At 41.3% G+C, this 16,377-nt stretch overlaps 1 protein-coding gene across 3 annotated transcripts in view; it reads left to right on the forward strand.

The window, feature by feature from the left end:
- The window catches only part of LOC131879668 (high affinity cAMP-specific and IBMX-insensitive 3',5'-cyclic phosphodiesterase 8A-like), a 29,879-nt gene extending 13,725 nt beyond the window's left edge, over positions 1–16,154 (forward strand). Inside the window, exons 5-18 of one of the 3 annotated variants that reach the window (XM_059226036.1) lie at positions 4,086–4,145; positions 4,319–4,376; positions 7,374–7,664; positions 9,577–9,722; positions 10,285–10,466; positions 10,759–10,907; positions 11,048–11,164; positions 11,759–11,863; positions 13,008–13,216; positions 13,596–13,874; positions 13,934–14,189; positions 14,296–14,547; positions 14,663–14,792; positions 14,860–16,154. In XM_059226036.1, coding sequence (XP_059082019.1) covers positions 4,086–4,145; positions 4,319–4,376; positions 7,374–7,664; positions 9,577–9,722; positions 10,285–10,466; positions 10,759–10,907; positions 11,048–11,164; positions 11,759–11,863; positions 13,008–13,216; positions 13,596–13,874; positions 13,934–14,189; positions 14,296–14,547; positions 14,663–14,792; positions 14,860–15,095 — 2,470 coding nt within the window. In that variant the 3' untranslated portion in view covers positions 15,096–16,154. The remainder of the gene's footprint in view (positions 1–4,085; positions 4,146–4,318; positions 4,377–7,373; positions 7,665–9,576; positions 9,723–10,284; positions 10,467–10,758; positions 10,908–11,047; positions 11,165–11,758; positions 11,864–13,007; positions 13,217–13,595; positions 13,875–13,933; positions 14,190–14,295; positions 14,548–14,662; positions 14,793–14,859) is intronic. The other 2 variants (XM_059226037.1, XM_059226039.1) reach the window with 2 other exon arrangements.
- The last annotated feature ends 223 nt before the right edge of the window (positions 16,155–16,377 follow it).

Raw genomic sequence — 16,377 nt, forward strand, 5'->3', positions numbered from 1 at the left:
GCTTTCCGGACTAAAGGTAAGTTTAAGTAAATGTCTCCCCCCCTTCGGACTTTGTACGTAAAATTGTGGAAGTTCTTAGGAGATGTCTCCTTCATACAGTCATGAACAAATTTTAACTGCTTAATCATCCCCAAATCCCTAACTCGTAAAATGTTCAGCTTTTTGAAGTATGCGGCTGTGTGAGCTTTTCTTTTTGCCATTACAACCCACCTCACAGCCTTCTTTTGTAAGGTCAATAGCTCGTTTATTGCTGAGGAATGACAAAAGTATTCAATGCAATAGTCTAGTTTTGTTTTCACGAGAGCATTATACAAAATAAGTCTCATGTTCTGCGGCAAAGCATTTCTTGCCATATAAAGGATAAAGAGTGTTCGACTAATTTGCTTGCGCACTTCCCTCAAATGGATCTTCCAAGTCAATTTTTCGTCCAAGTAAAGGCCCAGGAATTTCACTGTGGACTCACTGCGACCTGTCCCTACCTGTTCAACAATTTGACCGTTGCTTACCAAATTGAAGTCATTAGTGGCGTTATTAGAAGGATTAAGCAACATTAGTTTGGTCTTTTTTAAGTTTATCGACATATTGTTGGCTCTAAACCATTCTCTTAAGTTCTCGAACCAACAATTACAGTCCTCTTCCATTGCTATCAGATCGTTGCCAAAATGTTGAAGTGTCGTGTCATCTGCAAACATTGTTATTTTAAACGGTGTTACATTGGGAAGATCATTGACGTAAATCAAAAATAGGAGTGGGCCAAGTATGCTTCCTTGAGGAACGCCACAAGTTACAGTGCAAAGGCTAGAAACATTGTCGTCTAATTTAACGGCCTGTTCCCGTCCCGTCAAATAATTTCGAAGCCAATTTGTTACATGATGGCTATACCCATAATACTTCAGCTTTGCGAGTAAATATCTCATTGGCGTTCCAGCCCAAAAAATGAGCCCTACGCACGAAGTGAAAATTTTCAAAAAATACTGATGTATACACCCATTTCGCCAGGGAATTTAGAGCCACTCTCGTCCCTAAAGATCATTGTCAAGATCTCTAAAATATATCCCATTTCATCAAAGATAGAAAATAGAGCAAAAACCGCGGTCAACTATCTATCAAAGTCTTTTCATAAAAAAGATCGAACCACAAAGCGGACCTAAATTTCCATAGTAGGTAGAAGTAACTGCCAGTGTGGCCTTCATAGTCACGAAGTTTAAGGCTGCAGCAAAGGCCAAGGGACATACCGAAAAATGTTATAAAACATCATTTCGAGTCATGCCTCCAACTCATCTTTCTTCTGTCTGCGGTTTCTCGCAGAAATAAACATATCCAAAACAACAGTCTCGATTCAAATGAAATAGGCTGCAATCATACAATGTATATATCAGGCCACTACATGTACATGTATTCGGGTCAAAATGGTTGTTGCCACTCTTTTGGATGGTTTTTCAAAATCGGAATTCTATGGAAATCAGCTACATATGAACAATGTGTTAGTTTCCTGATGAAAAATATTCGATATAGTTTGATGAACGCTTAAAGAAATAATTTTTTAATTTACTTAACACTTGCTTGCTTACGAATATTGTCCTGAACTTTGAAAACTGTCCATCAAATTCTTGTAAGGTCAAGGATGGATTTCAAACATTTTGTATCTTGATCAGTTGCTAGACGAAATTGGAATGGTGGAACGAAGCAGCTAATTGGTTAAAATCTTTAAAAAAATTAAAATAAGATACCCAGGTCCCCTTAGAATAAACCTTTTCCAAATAATACTTGTATTTTAAAGTACATTTCATACATTTTTCAAAACAACGTAAATTGGTCATCAAATTGAACTGAATTCTAATTTCATGAAGCACCCACTAGAGTTGTAACATTTATTTTGCACCGCTTGATGAACTGATGCTTGTTGGGTGAATATTATGGTGAACCAAATATTGTCCAGCCTATAATCTCCTTATACCAACCAATCTACGCCATGATTTCCAATATTTGTAGACTTGGTCTCCGTGGCGTTCTTTTATTCAAGCAAGTTGAATTGCCAAGTAATTGACGGAAAGGCCTAATCGGCCTGGCGACCTCTGTTGCGAATCTTTGTACTTTTGTGGCCATATGGCGAAAGTTTAGGCCAGCGAGCTCTCGAATTTCGTAACCGCCTATCTTTGTGGTTTGACTTACAATGAGAATATCATTGAATCCAGAGTTAATAGGGAAATAACAGGTTTCGAAATTGGGGAAACCCCCTACTGAACCATGAATCAGGCTTTATTGTTCAATGACGTTTCCTAAAGGCCATTGGAGGCTTCATGTAGAAATTTCAAAAGCCTCCTTAGCTTTAGCAAGATTATCTGGAGCTCTTTCAGCTTACATATCATTCATGGATGGCGCTCTAGGATAACTTATATTTAAAAAAGAGTAGGCCAATTATCTGGGTAAAGCAATGGAAGTTTTAGAAATTTCTACATGAAGCCTTCAATAGCTTTCATAAGGGGTAATTGTACCTTAAAATGACGTATTCACGGCCGGCCCGGTATGCCCTAATTACTATTTTCCGCTCTGTGAATGTCATTTTCGTAAAGTAGATGAAAGTGACTGATTGATTTCAGTTTGTTCAGGGGGGAGCTCAAGAGTAGTTGCCGTATTCAAATGTACTACGTAGGCTGTAGGTTATCTCTCCAACCCAGTATCTTGATTTTGAAGTTTCTGAATACGTAGCAAAAAAGTTTGTGATGCCGAATGGCCAACGTTTCTCGGAACCAAAAAAAAGGCTAGCATACGAGTACACATGGGGAAAGAGCTTTTACTACTTCAAAAGCAACGCTTTAACGAGGTATATATACGCCCTTCCATTCATTTCTGAGTAGAGCCCTCAGTAACTTCGCAATGATAGCTTGTAAACGTACGGAGAACTACGTACGAGGTTTCAAGGTGTTTGAAATTGGAGCCCTTGGCGTGGGAAAATTAGTTGGGCTGAACTCGTCTTTGACAAAGTATAAGGTCATTTGGCAAGGGATGGAGTAACAAGTAGATTCTTTCGTGTTTTTATAACATGTTTGATAATGAAGAGCGGGGTTGCCAAAAATTGATGATATATATCCATATATCCATTAAGCTATAACATTCGAACTAATAAGCCACATTCCGTCATATGAACTAATAAGATTTCAAAAGTACCTCCATGAAGTTGAGCTTTGGAGATTTGAGTCAAAAAATCAACTACTTTTTTTTATCAGGTTTTCATGTTCAGACAGGATTATTCAAGACAAGTATTGAAGCCAATGTTGTTTCAACAGTCAAAATATTGGAACGTCAGCGTAATTTAACAGATCCATCCAAGTTGTGAGTGTCTGGTTTTTTTAAATTTTTTTATAAGATTTCCCCAATACATTCTGCGCAAAGGGGAGCAAGATACGCATGCATACATTCAGTACAACAATCCCATTAAAAAAGTATTTGATTGATTGGACACTGAAGAGGCTTAGCCATTGTATAGTACATATTTGAATCGTTTGCAGTTTGACAAGTGGCAAAAATATTCAAATTTCATTTGAAGCAACAAGTGTGAGGGCGTTCAAGGTCACACGAACATTCAAGTTTTTTGTAATGGAGAACTATTGCCTTTGATTAGGGTATTTAAAATCTGCCGTTGTCAAGTGTGGTTTGCATAACGTGACTTCGGACTCAACCTGAAAAAGATTGACTAAATATGGCTTGAATAGAAACTGAGCCTGTAAAAATGCAAAAGAATACGATTCATTTTTTTAATAAAGTCTTTTATAGAAAATGACGTGAGTTACTGGAAAATCATTCCCAAGCATCGATGAAAAGCCCGTAAACCTTACAAACAAAAATAAAAATTCGCTTGAAGTTCCATGTGGCTATAGGGCGATATGAACGTGAAGAGAAATGGTCTTCTTGACTCTTTGTTAAGCTTGTAATTACTGACAAGACATTAAATATTTGTTCTAGAGAAGGATGAGCGTGTAAACTGCTTCAATATTGATCATACGTTTCATATCTAGGACTTCCCGATGATTAGCCCCGATATCCGTATGGTGCTCATGGCGATGCTTTTTTCCTCTCAATTCCAGGGCCGTTCATCAAAATGTCGTCAGCGAGGTTACAGTCATCGTTGGCATTGTTAAAAAGAGGTCAGTACAAGAACTGCTACTATAACATATCATCCTCGATCCTCGATCCACGATCCACGGAGTAAAACGAGTATTGACTCCTTACCCGTTTCTTTGGCTTAGTCGTTGAGTTGCGAGAGATGCTCGCCGACTCCCGAAAGTGCAGGAATCCAATTAATCTCTTCTCGTTCTAGTTTCTATGATAAGGAGGAGATAGTAATCGAATCTCATCTCTCGGCTGGCTTTTCCCGGGTAAGTTTTAGCTCGTCAAATATGAGAAATGGCCTTTGCATTAGAGCATATCGACTGATACTTCTAACCCGTGTCTTGTCGTGTTGGAATTCAATTCTGATTTTAAATTACTTCCATTCTTCTGGGTATGAAATTGCCTTACCTTATCTTTAGGTCTTGGTCACACTGGAGGCCTCGATGAAAAAAGAATCCTCCTCTTGATTGACACTGCATTTTTCTGTTTTGAGAGTAAATTTGGTTCTGACTGTGAAGCTGAATGCTCTGTAATTTGGAATTTATTGAGCCCCTCTTGAACTATGGAACTTGGCGGGTCTGGAAAGCATTTTGTGGAAAAACTTTCGAGGTAGGAGCTAGTTGCACTTTTTGGTGTGTTTCCCCGAGCCTTTTCATCTGACATGGTATTGACGTCAATGAGGGGGAGCAACATAATGGAATAGCCCGAAAGCACCGTTGTTACTAAGATGAAAACCTACAACAAGTATTACTGTACGTGCACCCAACGTAGAAGAAAAGGCAGAAAATCCTGTCCTTTTCGTGGAATCAAGAATCCTTCAACGAGAGAGAAAAAAAAGATCTTGGCGAGTGAGCACAACGAAACCGAGAAAGCGACAGTAGAATTTGCAACCCAACCTCAAAATCTTCCAATTTGTAAGAGGGACACGCACGCACCCAACCAACCAAGGATGGAAGAGAAAAACGATATCTTTATTGTGCTTCCCTTTCTCTTTTTGTGTCTCTTTGAAATAGGAACTTGATATCATTTCTTTCCTGTCCTTTCAAGGACGGAGAACGAAGAGTTTCCTTCTCATCGCTTAAATAGTAAAGACACCACCAAATAACGACAAGGCCGGCAGCTAAGCCTTTGTTGTTGATTGTCGGCCGTTAGGTTGGGGCACCGCTTTCCCTCATTCATACACTCGCTCTCATCTATTTAGTCTCATTACCATGTGCATTCGAAAAACGCCGAATTGATTCGAGATATTGGGCCCAATCATACGCAAAGAACGACTCCAGCTTTTGCAGAGTATTTTGATGCCATTTATCTAAGAAGAGTTGGCGCTGAATTTGGATCTCTTGACCGTAAAACCATAAAAGAAGGGCAAAAGGCGAGGCCTTTATTGTGAACGTGGCTTTTTTTGATAATGGGTCTCGATTACTCACCCCAAAGAGGTTTGGAAACTACTTCGTTTACATTGACCAAAGTAATGAGCGTTAAACTCCGTAAATCTTAGTGGTTTGACATCATTCCATGCGTTAACTCCTCATGTTGTTAAGAAATCAACTCGTGACGTCAATGGAGGAAGAATTGGTATTCCAGAGAGCTAACCGTATGTTACCAAGAAAACCAACAAGAGCCTTGAAGGCCTTTGAAAAAGAACATGACAACTTGTTTTTATGAACAAACTATCTTCAAAGCCAGAGTACAACATACAAAACAATCTGAACCGTTTACCATCTCATGCTAGCATCATCAGCCTTCTTGAATCTAGAGTCCTTTGTCAGTGATGGATGATGTCAGATGTTAATGAAAGAAGAGGACTGAGCTTCAATTTTTTTTAGCTTACTCCCAATTGGGTTTGTGGAGTATTGGTAATCTTCATCTATTTTGCTAGATTAATGCGGATGTTTTCTTCTAGTAATAAAAAGTCATATTTGAATGAGAACCTGAGAAAATGTATGAAAATATTCTTTCAAACCGGGTTAGATGGCGAAAGTCGAGGCTATAGAAAAGAAGGACAAAATACAAGTTCAAGTACCCCTCCTTCTCATGTCCAAGAAATACGTGGCCATTTGATTGATAATCGCCCCTTGATGTCGGGGGATGTCATGCATTGTGTCCAAATGAATGATGAAATGCGTGTGATGTACGTCACATGACCAAAATCATTTAAACGGTCGGTTTGATAAAGGCAGATAGGTTATAATCTAAGCATTTCCTGCTTATCTTCCTTGCATTGTGGGGAGCCTGTAATCCCTTTTTCAAAGATAAGAAAATTTCTAACAAATAAAAGTGTTTCTAATAGTTAGGCCACAACACCCATGTCTCAAATTTCAGCAAACAAGTGCTTACCCTAGGATTGCGAGCTCATAAAAGGCTCAAATACATGGATAAGAATAATTAACTCATTAAAATGTTGGCCCTAAAATACTTTGACGCCAACAAAACATCAGAAGGAAAATGGGAAAATGAATGCTATTTGTGCGATATTTAATCAATTTTGGGCCTGGAGAATTCTAATTTTTCCAATGCCAATTTTGATTTGGTACCAGTGGACTATTATTGCTTACTGTTTAAACCACCCGTGACATTATCAGATGTATAATTTTGTTGAATTTCAAAGATATTTTGATTCACACATACTGAAGACGCCAACGTTTTTCCTCAGCAAGTGGCCTTATTAATGTTGTGAAGGACCACTGGAATATTGACACGGACGTTAACATCTATATTTCACATTTCCGATCATATTCAAAGTTTTGCGCTCCGCAAGAGACAGCCCTTCCATCAGGTCGTCATCACTAGATGCTCAAATGTATACAAATGTCAAATTTTATCCCAATCGAACGACCATGTCAACTTTTGTGCCCTCTCAAAGCTCACTACATAACTCTTCATACGTAGAATGATCGGGATCGCCCTCTTGTGGATATCAATTAATTACCAGTGGTTCAATCGAGTTGAAATTAGACTTACGCAGTCATAACGACCTGGAGTAAATCTCATTTGAAGAGGCTCGCATTGTCTTCATTTAAATCCGAAATGGTAGTTCTTGACCTCAGCATCCCCGTCCATTTTCTAGAGGTTCATGAAAGAATATTAGTTTGGACTTCTAGCTATGAAAGCCATGCATGAACAAGGAACACTTTGAACTTGAATTAACTGGGAAACTGGTGTTATAAATGAGGTCAGTCCCAAAGGGAAACGCTTCAAAATATGAAAGAGGCTCGAGTTTCAAGGGGGAAAATGACAAATGTGCCCCTTTTTTCGTATTGCAGATCCTTCTGGACTCAAGTAGCCGCGGGTATTGGCTGAATGAATTGGCTTGGATTCTGCGGAATGATTGCGAGAATGCCCTCAAGTCTCAATGCTTTGAGACCATGTTGTCAGCCCTCAACAACTGCCGTGATATCGTTCAGATCACAGATGACGAGAACAAACTCATGTTTAGTAATCTGGCCTCCGAGAGGGTCTTGGGATTCAAAGATGACGACGTGAAGGACCGAAGTCTGTGGGAGCTTCAAACCATCAGTGGTCTCGCCGAGAACAGTATGACTGAGAAAGAATCGGTAAGTAATGCATAATAGAGAGATAAGAGATGGGGCGTGACGGTGGGAGGGAGGCGATTCTTAGAGGACAGAGGAGAACTTCACACAGTGTGTGTACGTTGCTTTTGGCTCGAATCTCATCTCAATTTCTCGATGGCGGCGTTAGGCTTTGAATTGATTTTGTTTTACTCAAGCTAAAGTGCAGGAATTTCATTTGCGACAAGGATAGATAAGCCTTTTTTTACACTGTACGTATAAAACTTTAAGCAGGATGTTCTTTGTTATGCATACTATAGTCAAATTGGGTAATGGATCTCACTAGACCTCTGGGTGAAAACGAAGGAAATCATCCGAAAAAGTCGAGTAGTCGGAAGCATTTGCGAACTGCGCTAGTTTCGGAGTCCTTTGCTTAAGAGCACTTCTTTTCATTAGTGGCTAAAAAAGTTGATTTTCACTTGTTTGTAAACAAAAAGGCAATGATATGAAGTTTGTAACAATGGCATTTGGGTTCCCTCGGAAAAAAGGAAGTGCAAATCATGCCCACAAAAACTGGTGTTTTTTTTTTTAAATGAAAATGTAACGGTTGTACGTCTAGGATATTGCGGATGAGATAATGACTAATGAGGCATTGAGGCCTAAGCTTTGACGCGAACATTTCCTTGAGTATGAGTGAGAGGTGAGGTTCTCTCCTGGTCCGATGATGAAGAGGGTCCAGGCTATTGGTCTTCCAATGCGAGGCGTATTAGAAAAGACCTTCACTGGAGTGTTGGAGCGGGATAAGATTTTCCACAAGTTTCCAAGGTCAGGAAAAAGATGGAAAGGTTTCAGGCCTCTTCTCCTGTTGCTTGCCAGTTGCATCGATTTTTTTTTCGTAGGAGTCCTCTTTCACTTTCAGACGAGAGCGGACGAATGAATCCCTTATTTTCGGTCTCGCTTTGACGAGTCCGTCCGAGTTGGAGAAATTTGTAGAAATCGAATCACATTGTCTGAATTGCTATGATCATCACAGTGGAACTGGGTTCATTTCCATATGTTTTGAAGGAAACCCAATCTCTAGGGTGACACAGTAACTCACCAAATCTCTCGTTTTCTACGGAGATCCCTTCAAATATATCCTTAGTCATCAAAACACCTTTAATAGAGCCAGTCAGACCCTGACTGGGGATCAATGCCAGTGGGAAAATACCGACTGGTCGGCTAAATTGTAAAAGAAAGGATAAATTGAGCTTGGCTGCAAAGAAAGTAAGAATTCCTGAACAGGATGTGTCAATCAAATACGATAATGGCTACTCTTTACTTTCATTTTGATTGTATGCAATTTAAGTATTGGATGGGTTTTAGAACTTGAAGCCATTTTTTATAGGTTCTGCGCACATAATTTTCCTTTTCACAAGATTTACTGTTTGGCCGCACAGCCGATGAGAAAGTGGTTGGCAATCGAGGTGTTTCAGGATTGAAGCCTAAATGATCCTTCTTGCTCAATGTGAAACTATACCCTCTAGAGGAACTATATGGTTTACGTTTTGACGATGTCATGCTTACGTTTCGAAGTCCTGTCACTCGATAAACAAATGTTCGCGGATGTCTTCAATTAGACCAGGTTCTGATCTACTCCGCGGTGGGATTACTGTCAAAATTTTCATTCAGACGAATGTCAATATTGAGAGTTTATTAATCCCTCTAATACCTCCAAGTTGGCACCGACGAATTAAGCCTGCTCCTGCTCCTCCTTCTCCATCTCCTCCAACATAATGACTACGTAAGATGAGGAGCACCTAAGTTTATAAGCTCAAAACGGCTTTAACTCGACGGTCTTGATCTAGAAGGACTCAAATCCATCTAAGTCGATGTTTAACGTCATCAAAGCTCCCCATCTTGGCTACCTACCCACTCACATGTTCCATGTTCCATGATCCTTTCTTTTTCTTTCCAGACTTTGTTAATGCATGGAAGCGAAATTGTCCGTCAGAAGTTGGATTTGGGCAAATCTTGGGATGGCTTTCTTAGTTGTAAGAGGAAAACCGGTGACTTCATTCAATTGGAAACGAGGGCCATTCCTATATCCATTGTGTCAAAAGGGTGAGCATCCGAGCATCAGTTCAATTATGTCGGTTGGAAAGCCGACTCGATCGAATAGAGCCAGGAACGAAAATGGAATTATTGGATAGCGGCGTTTGGTTTGAGGAACGAGGAAGCGATTTTTTTTCCATACAATACATCATGTCTTTGTGGATAAGTACGTGATCAAAGAGACAATGGAACCGAACCACGACAATGGTTTATAGCATCATAGTTCCCTTTCAGCGGCAAATGTTGAAGCAACAAAGCTTCTCGTAACTTGCAACTAATTCAATAACACCATGCCGTTGATTGTATCTTAGTGGACTCCTTACGAAAGCAGAAGCAGGGAAAGGAGCAGGAAGTAAACACTTAAACATTATACCAAAATTGAGCGCAAACTACAGGATTTATGTACAGTACGCATTCATTTCAAGGCAACTCCTACATACATAGAGCTTTGAGTTGAGAGGCAATGTTATTCAGAATAGCCAGCTAACCCTATCTGAGCTATTTCTTTTCCCTCGCCGCATTTGGCTGGAATTGGTTTTTGATCCGTTTGCTTTTCTTTTTGAATTTCCAGGTCTCCCGACCACATAGTGTATGTGAAGCAGCCTCCTCCTTTGTTCAGGGAAAAATCGTTCTCGGAATTATACGAGACCCCTCCAATTCCACAAAATACGTCAGTCCCAGGTCAGGCTTCAAGGAAAAGTCTCAAGTCTTTCAGAAATGCTTCCTGTGATGTTGCTGCCCTTATGGGAGATGGTGAGAATACGTGTGCTATTTGTCGAGACATGTCGTCTTCATTCATTGGCCCTTTTCAAGTCCTGTCTTTGTATTGCCATCCACCATCTTCGAACGGCTCACGGGCACGGCCTTTGAACCTCTTGTTCATCCCCCGAAAGTCAATCCCATTTGAGGCTTGACTTTGATCCGTTCACGCACAAGACCTCTCCTCATTGCCTTTCCTCGTCTTGACTTGCTGAAGACCTGAAAAGGGGCCTTGAGGATCAGGCTTTTGTTTAATTGGAGCTCTCACACTTGGTTTCTCTCGCAGCCCCAACAAGTGGCCATCATGGCTTTCGAAGGCAGAGCAATGCCAAAATGCATTCCCTTTCCGTGGAAGCCCCAATCACAAAAGTAATCAACATCATTTTGGCTGCACAGGAGAATTCTCCACTCTACATTGCTCAGGCACTCGATCGCGTAAGTCCATTGATTTCTATTTTAGGTCTCTCAAGTGCAAGAGTTCAGAAACTTCTGTCCCGGGGTCAAATTAGCCCAATGGGTGTTTTTGGAACGGGGAACATATTGCCTAGTAAGATCTCTAAATCGGTCGCTTCTAGGTCCTCGACATTCTGCAAGCCACAGACTCCATAAATCTGTTCTCCCCGGAAGTGGAACGTGAGCGTAAGAAGAAAACGGATGCAGTCACCACGGATTTACTGGGAGCTTTGCTTGCGGTGAGCATTTTCGGGTTTGGCACATTACGATGTACTCACCATCGACCCAGTACAGAACAGGATAGCTATTGGCCTTCAACCCCTCCCTCTCTATAACTTAATGGATTTTTATCATAAAAGCTTCCCTATCGCTCGATTGGATGGAGTACCGTCCGCTCGAAATAGGGAAAAACACATTGACTTTGTCGTACTCCACCCTGAGTTGACAACCAAACACGTGAAACTTGATATCTGTTGACTTTCACTCATTTGGAACTGGTAAACCGCGCCAGAATAAAAAAAAATCCGTCTAAATACAATTTTCCAAACCGGGCAGTTGCGTGATTGCTGTCCAATGGTTCCCCGAATTTGCCACTATTCTAAACTTAGTCGAATGCCCCTGCCCTCATTTCCATTCAATACTTTTGCCCCATTTCGTGTGCAAATAAATACCCCTTGCCTTCGCCCTTTATCCCTTGGCACTCAATTAATGTTGGCCTTTTGGATTGAGGCCTGAACCCAGGTACGGATCCTGTCACGGGTTCAGTTTGACTCGTTTTCTCACTCTTTCCTCCTTTATGCACAGACCCGAAAATTTTCATGATCTTCTTACAGCACGGGCCCAAACCCTTTGAGGCATCAGGCACATCACTATCCCGAAGTAATTCGGTTATTAGTAGGCAAAGTTCGGTCTTAAGAACATCTTCCAGACGAAGACGAGTAAGTTAGTTAGGAGCCACTATTGCGTTAACTCAACCAACCAACCAAACAACCAACCATCTACATACCGTACAAACACCGACCTAAGCATCCAACATTAGTCTTAGCCAAGTGTATCTTAAATCCTCGATGCTTGCTCGTCTTCCTGACCTTTGTCCGTGAAAATCTTCAATCTCGACTCCAGAAACTGTAACTCAATCCTCCATCCGGAAGATCTAAGGCTGTGCTTTTTTGGAAAGAAACCTAAATCTACATTAGGAAACAAGAGAAAAAGCGGATGAGGACATCTCATTGTGCGCTGAAGCCGGACTTACAAAGTGGTATTTTGAAATAATTGTACTGACTCTTCTACATTTTTTTGTCAAACCACGAAACGTTTAACATTTGTTCTCAAACTTTCTTCCAAATTTGCACAAACCTTCGAGATTACATGGACAGCCCAGTCCCTCATTAAAAAAGAAGATGGTGGATCTTTGATAATTTGACAACCTAAACTCCAACTTTCCTGCATATGTTAAACAATAATATAACACCCAACATACCATTAAAACATTCATTCATACGAACGTCTTGAGTGTCTTTGTCGTTGTAGTTCGTTAGGCTTATTAATCCTAAAAGATAATCCTACTCATAACTTTGCTGTGACTCGACCTCCATCGGATCCGAAAATATTTGACTTCTCTCTTTCCTCATCAATTGTTGATAATGTGCATTCCATTTCTTATTTGTCCCTTTGAGCATGCCTTGTATGACCATACGAATCATCAGCCAGAAATAGCAATGTAATAATTGGCATGAAACACCGAAAATGGATCGTTCTTATCTGTTATAACGAGACTCCTTGCACTCTCTTTATTGTTCTTTTTTCCTTGATAAATGAGCTATACGTACACTCAAGCACTCTGGAAAAGTTTTGAAAATATCCCCCCCCCACTTTTATCAATCTGGATACCCATCGATATCGGGTGCCCTTTTCCTCAAATTTCCGTAAGAAACCCATCCGTGACTTTCTCTGTCTTCTTCCTTCCCTCCTCTCTTTCTCTTCCTTGACTGAAATCGCTGCTTGCTGCCATTGTCGAAAAATAACCTTCCTCTATTCAAAACCAATATTTTGATGCTCATCTACTTATGTTCATCCTTTTAGAATTCCACGAGAGACGTTCTAAATCAGCGCCGAAGTTCTTCCGAGACCGGGTCTGCCAAGTTGGCCAATGTTTCCGGAGCTCACGCTGGCCACCGACCATCAATGCCAAATCTGGACAACTCGCCCATTCAGCTCCGAGAATTGCTCGAAAAGAGCGATACCTGGTCCCATTTTAACATCCTCGAATTGGAACAACTGACTGAGAAACGGTACTATTAATAACAAAAGACTCCGAGACCGTGTATGTCGTCGTCAAGCCAGGGCCTTAGAGATTGAAGTTAGAATTCACTTTCGGTTGTTAGTGCGCCATGTCGAAGATTCATGTTTGAACAAAAGTTTTTCTTACTCCATAGAGCTTTTCCAACTTGTCTCCAAGTTTGATTGAAAGACTATCCAAGTTTCCACCGTTTCACAATATAGAATGCAAGTCGGCTCAACTTCCGTGATGAGTTTGAATTATGAATAGCCCTGTCATACTGAATGTGTACATATAGTCGATAGCTTAAAGGGCGCCCAAGTCACCCAAGAGGCCAGCCAGCCTCACATGTGGGGTGTGGTTTAAGATGAAACGATCCATTGCCATTTCAGATGCCTTCTGTGGCTGGGCATGTCCACTTTGTTACGGTTTGAGGTACACAAAACACTGAAGTGCTCAGAGACCACGCTGCAGAACTGGTTGACCGTCATTGAAGCCAATTACAAGACTTCAAACACCTACCATAACTCCACCCACGCTGCGGACGTCCTCCATGCCACCGCGTGCTTCCTCGATTCTCCCAAGGTCAAGGACTATTGCGATGAGCTGGATGAGGCCGCGTGTCTCATAGCCGCCGTCATTCACGATGTTAACCATCCGGGCAGGAATAGGTTAGTGGGCGTGATATCGCTAATCGAAAAAGTTAATTACCTTTGGGACCTGCTTTCAGTGCCTTCCTCTGCAATTCCGGTAGCGAATTGGCCTATTTGTACAATGACATCACGGTATTGGAGAACCACCATGCCTCTTTGGGTTTCAAACTTTCCACGTCGGACAAGCGCGTGAACATCTTTGACAACTTGGACAGGGACACGTACAAGCTCATGAGGCAAAGTGTCATCGACATGGTGTTGGCCACCGACATGTCCAAACATTTTGTTCACGTCAATAAGTTTAATAGTGTCTTCGGAAGGACCATGTTGAAGGTTAGTCCATCAATTTGTTTGTCCCGTCACAGTCCTCATAGGAGCCCACGACACAAGTTAAGTGTCAATTCGCTCTCATGAATGATGATGATGGTGATATTTCCAGGAGGACGACAATGCTTCAGGGCAAGGGATCTCCATGATGAGATCACCCGGAGGCAACGCTGGACCAACTCAAGATGGCGCCATCAGCCCCGTGAATTCGGAATATATGATCCACGATGTGCCAAATACTGCTGAGAATGTGGCCATACTTAAACGGATGATTATTAAATGCGCCGACATATCAAATCCCGCACGGCCCCTTAAAATCTGTCAGGCTTGGGCTTACCGTATAGCCGAAGAGTATTTTACTCAGGTAGCCAACCAGTTTTATTTCCAGCGAATTCCCTCTTCAAAAAACTGAATTTGTGGGGCTGGGGTGAGAAATTGGGCAGTCTGTGGTGCCACTCACTCATTTTACATACTTTTAGACTGACGATGAGAAAAAACTGGGACTCCCCGTCGTGATGCCCCAATTCGACCGCACGACCTGTTCTATTCCAAAATCTCAAATTGGCTTTTACGACTTCTTCATCATTGACATGTTTGAGATGTGGAATGGTAAGAATGGTACATTGCTCTCCCCGAGTCTTGACCCGCTCTTAATCTTTATATCCCTCCTTTATAGGATTCACCGACCTCCAAGAGCTCATGGATATCATAAACTCCAATTATTCCTATTGGAAACTGGAGTGCGAGCGTGAAGAAAGTGGTGAGAAGAAGCACAAGATCCCCGGAGATCACACTTTTGATGAGCAAGAGGAAGACAATCACGCCAAAGCTGACATAGACACCCAGTTAGAGACGATTGACGAAGTCAGGAAGACAGACATCGATACGCTATTGAGTCCCCAAGAATCTTGAGCTCACCTTCTTTTGACTTTTGGCCTTACAAAACGACGACACCCGGATTGAGGAGTCGCACAGGCGGACATACCGCAGAAGTACACCTCGGGATAATATCCCACGCGGGATCACGCAACCTCAAATATGGTGCCAAATTCTTCGTTAATTACCCTCATTTATCCGTGATACCTGATAATCATCTTTCTCTATCACTAAATGAACAAAGGACTATTATGATTACTATCACCACGATCATTTTCGTCATTTTACTAATACTATTGTCATTATTATAATTCTTATCATTGCTGCTTCTACTATCACCACTACAATTATTATCATCATTATCAATACTACTACTATAACCACTACTTTTACTAGTACTACTACAACTACAACTACAACTACAACTACAACTACTTCTACTTCTACTTCTACTACTACTACTACTACTACTACTGCTATTGCCACTACACCTACAATTATGCTTACTCCTACTAATACCAATACTATAACTGCGTACCAAGTGTTGTTCTTCTCGCATTAGCCTTGTTTGTGAACCCTTTAAAAGTGATTCAATCGTGATCCTGAACAATAGTCACTCTCTACCAGAAATGACTTCCTTAATGCAAAATTGGAAGTGTGATAATAAGGATAGCCCTCAGGGTCTCCGGAGGGTTTCCAGCCCCCTTCACCTCTTCCTCCGACATGTTCATCAGCTTGTGTTCGCACCAGTGAAGCGTTAAACCACTCGCACAAGGATTTCAATCCGGAACTGGCTGGGCGGTGCTGTGTCCCCCGATTTGAAGGAGTGTCACTAGAAGTTGTTTGGAGCCCTACCTCGAAAGACACGAGGTGTGTGGTGATGCTGTTTAATGTGAAAATGTTATCCTATTTACACAGTGAGGCAATACCTATCGTCAATGCATCCACTGACTGACATAACATTTGCCCCCACGACCCTTTCCCTCTCCCGTTATGAAGTGCTAATTTTTTACCTTGTGTAACAGAATGTATTCTTCGATGTAAATGGAACAGAAATCGTTGTGAGCCACCAAATAAACATAATTGTGTCGTCAATCCTCGGGGGCTTTTTGATTCGTCACATGCAACTACCAGATTTCACTTTAATTTTCCTCGGATTTTTCTTGCAATTATGTCGAAACCTTTTGACCTGACGGGATTTCAAATTCAATCTGAAGCCACGGGAAAAATATCGTCTCGGGACGTACCAGCCTAGGTCTAGACCTTGAGAGCTTGGGATTGAGGCAATAAGAGTTACTCAATTACCCACGCTAACTAT

Source organism: Tigriopus californicus, chromosome 4 (assembly GCF_007210705.1).
Source record: "Tigriopus californicus strain San Diego chromosome 4, Tcal_SD_v2.1, whole genome shotgun sequence".
In the NCBI taxonomy this organism is placed as follows: domain Eukaryota; kingdom Metazoa; phylum Arthropoda; class Copepoda; order Harpacticoida; family Harpacticidae; genus Tigriopus; species Tigriopus californicus.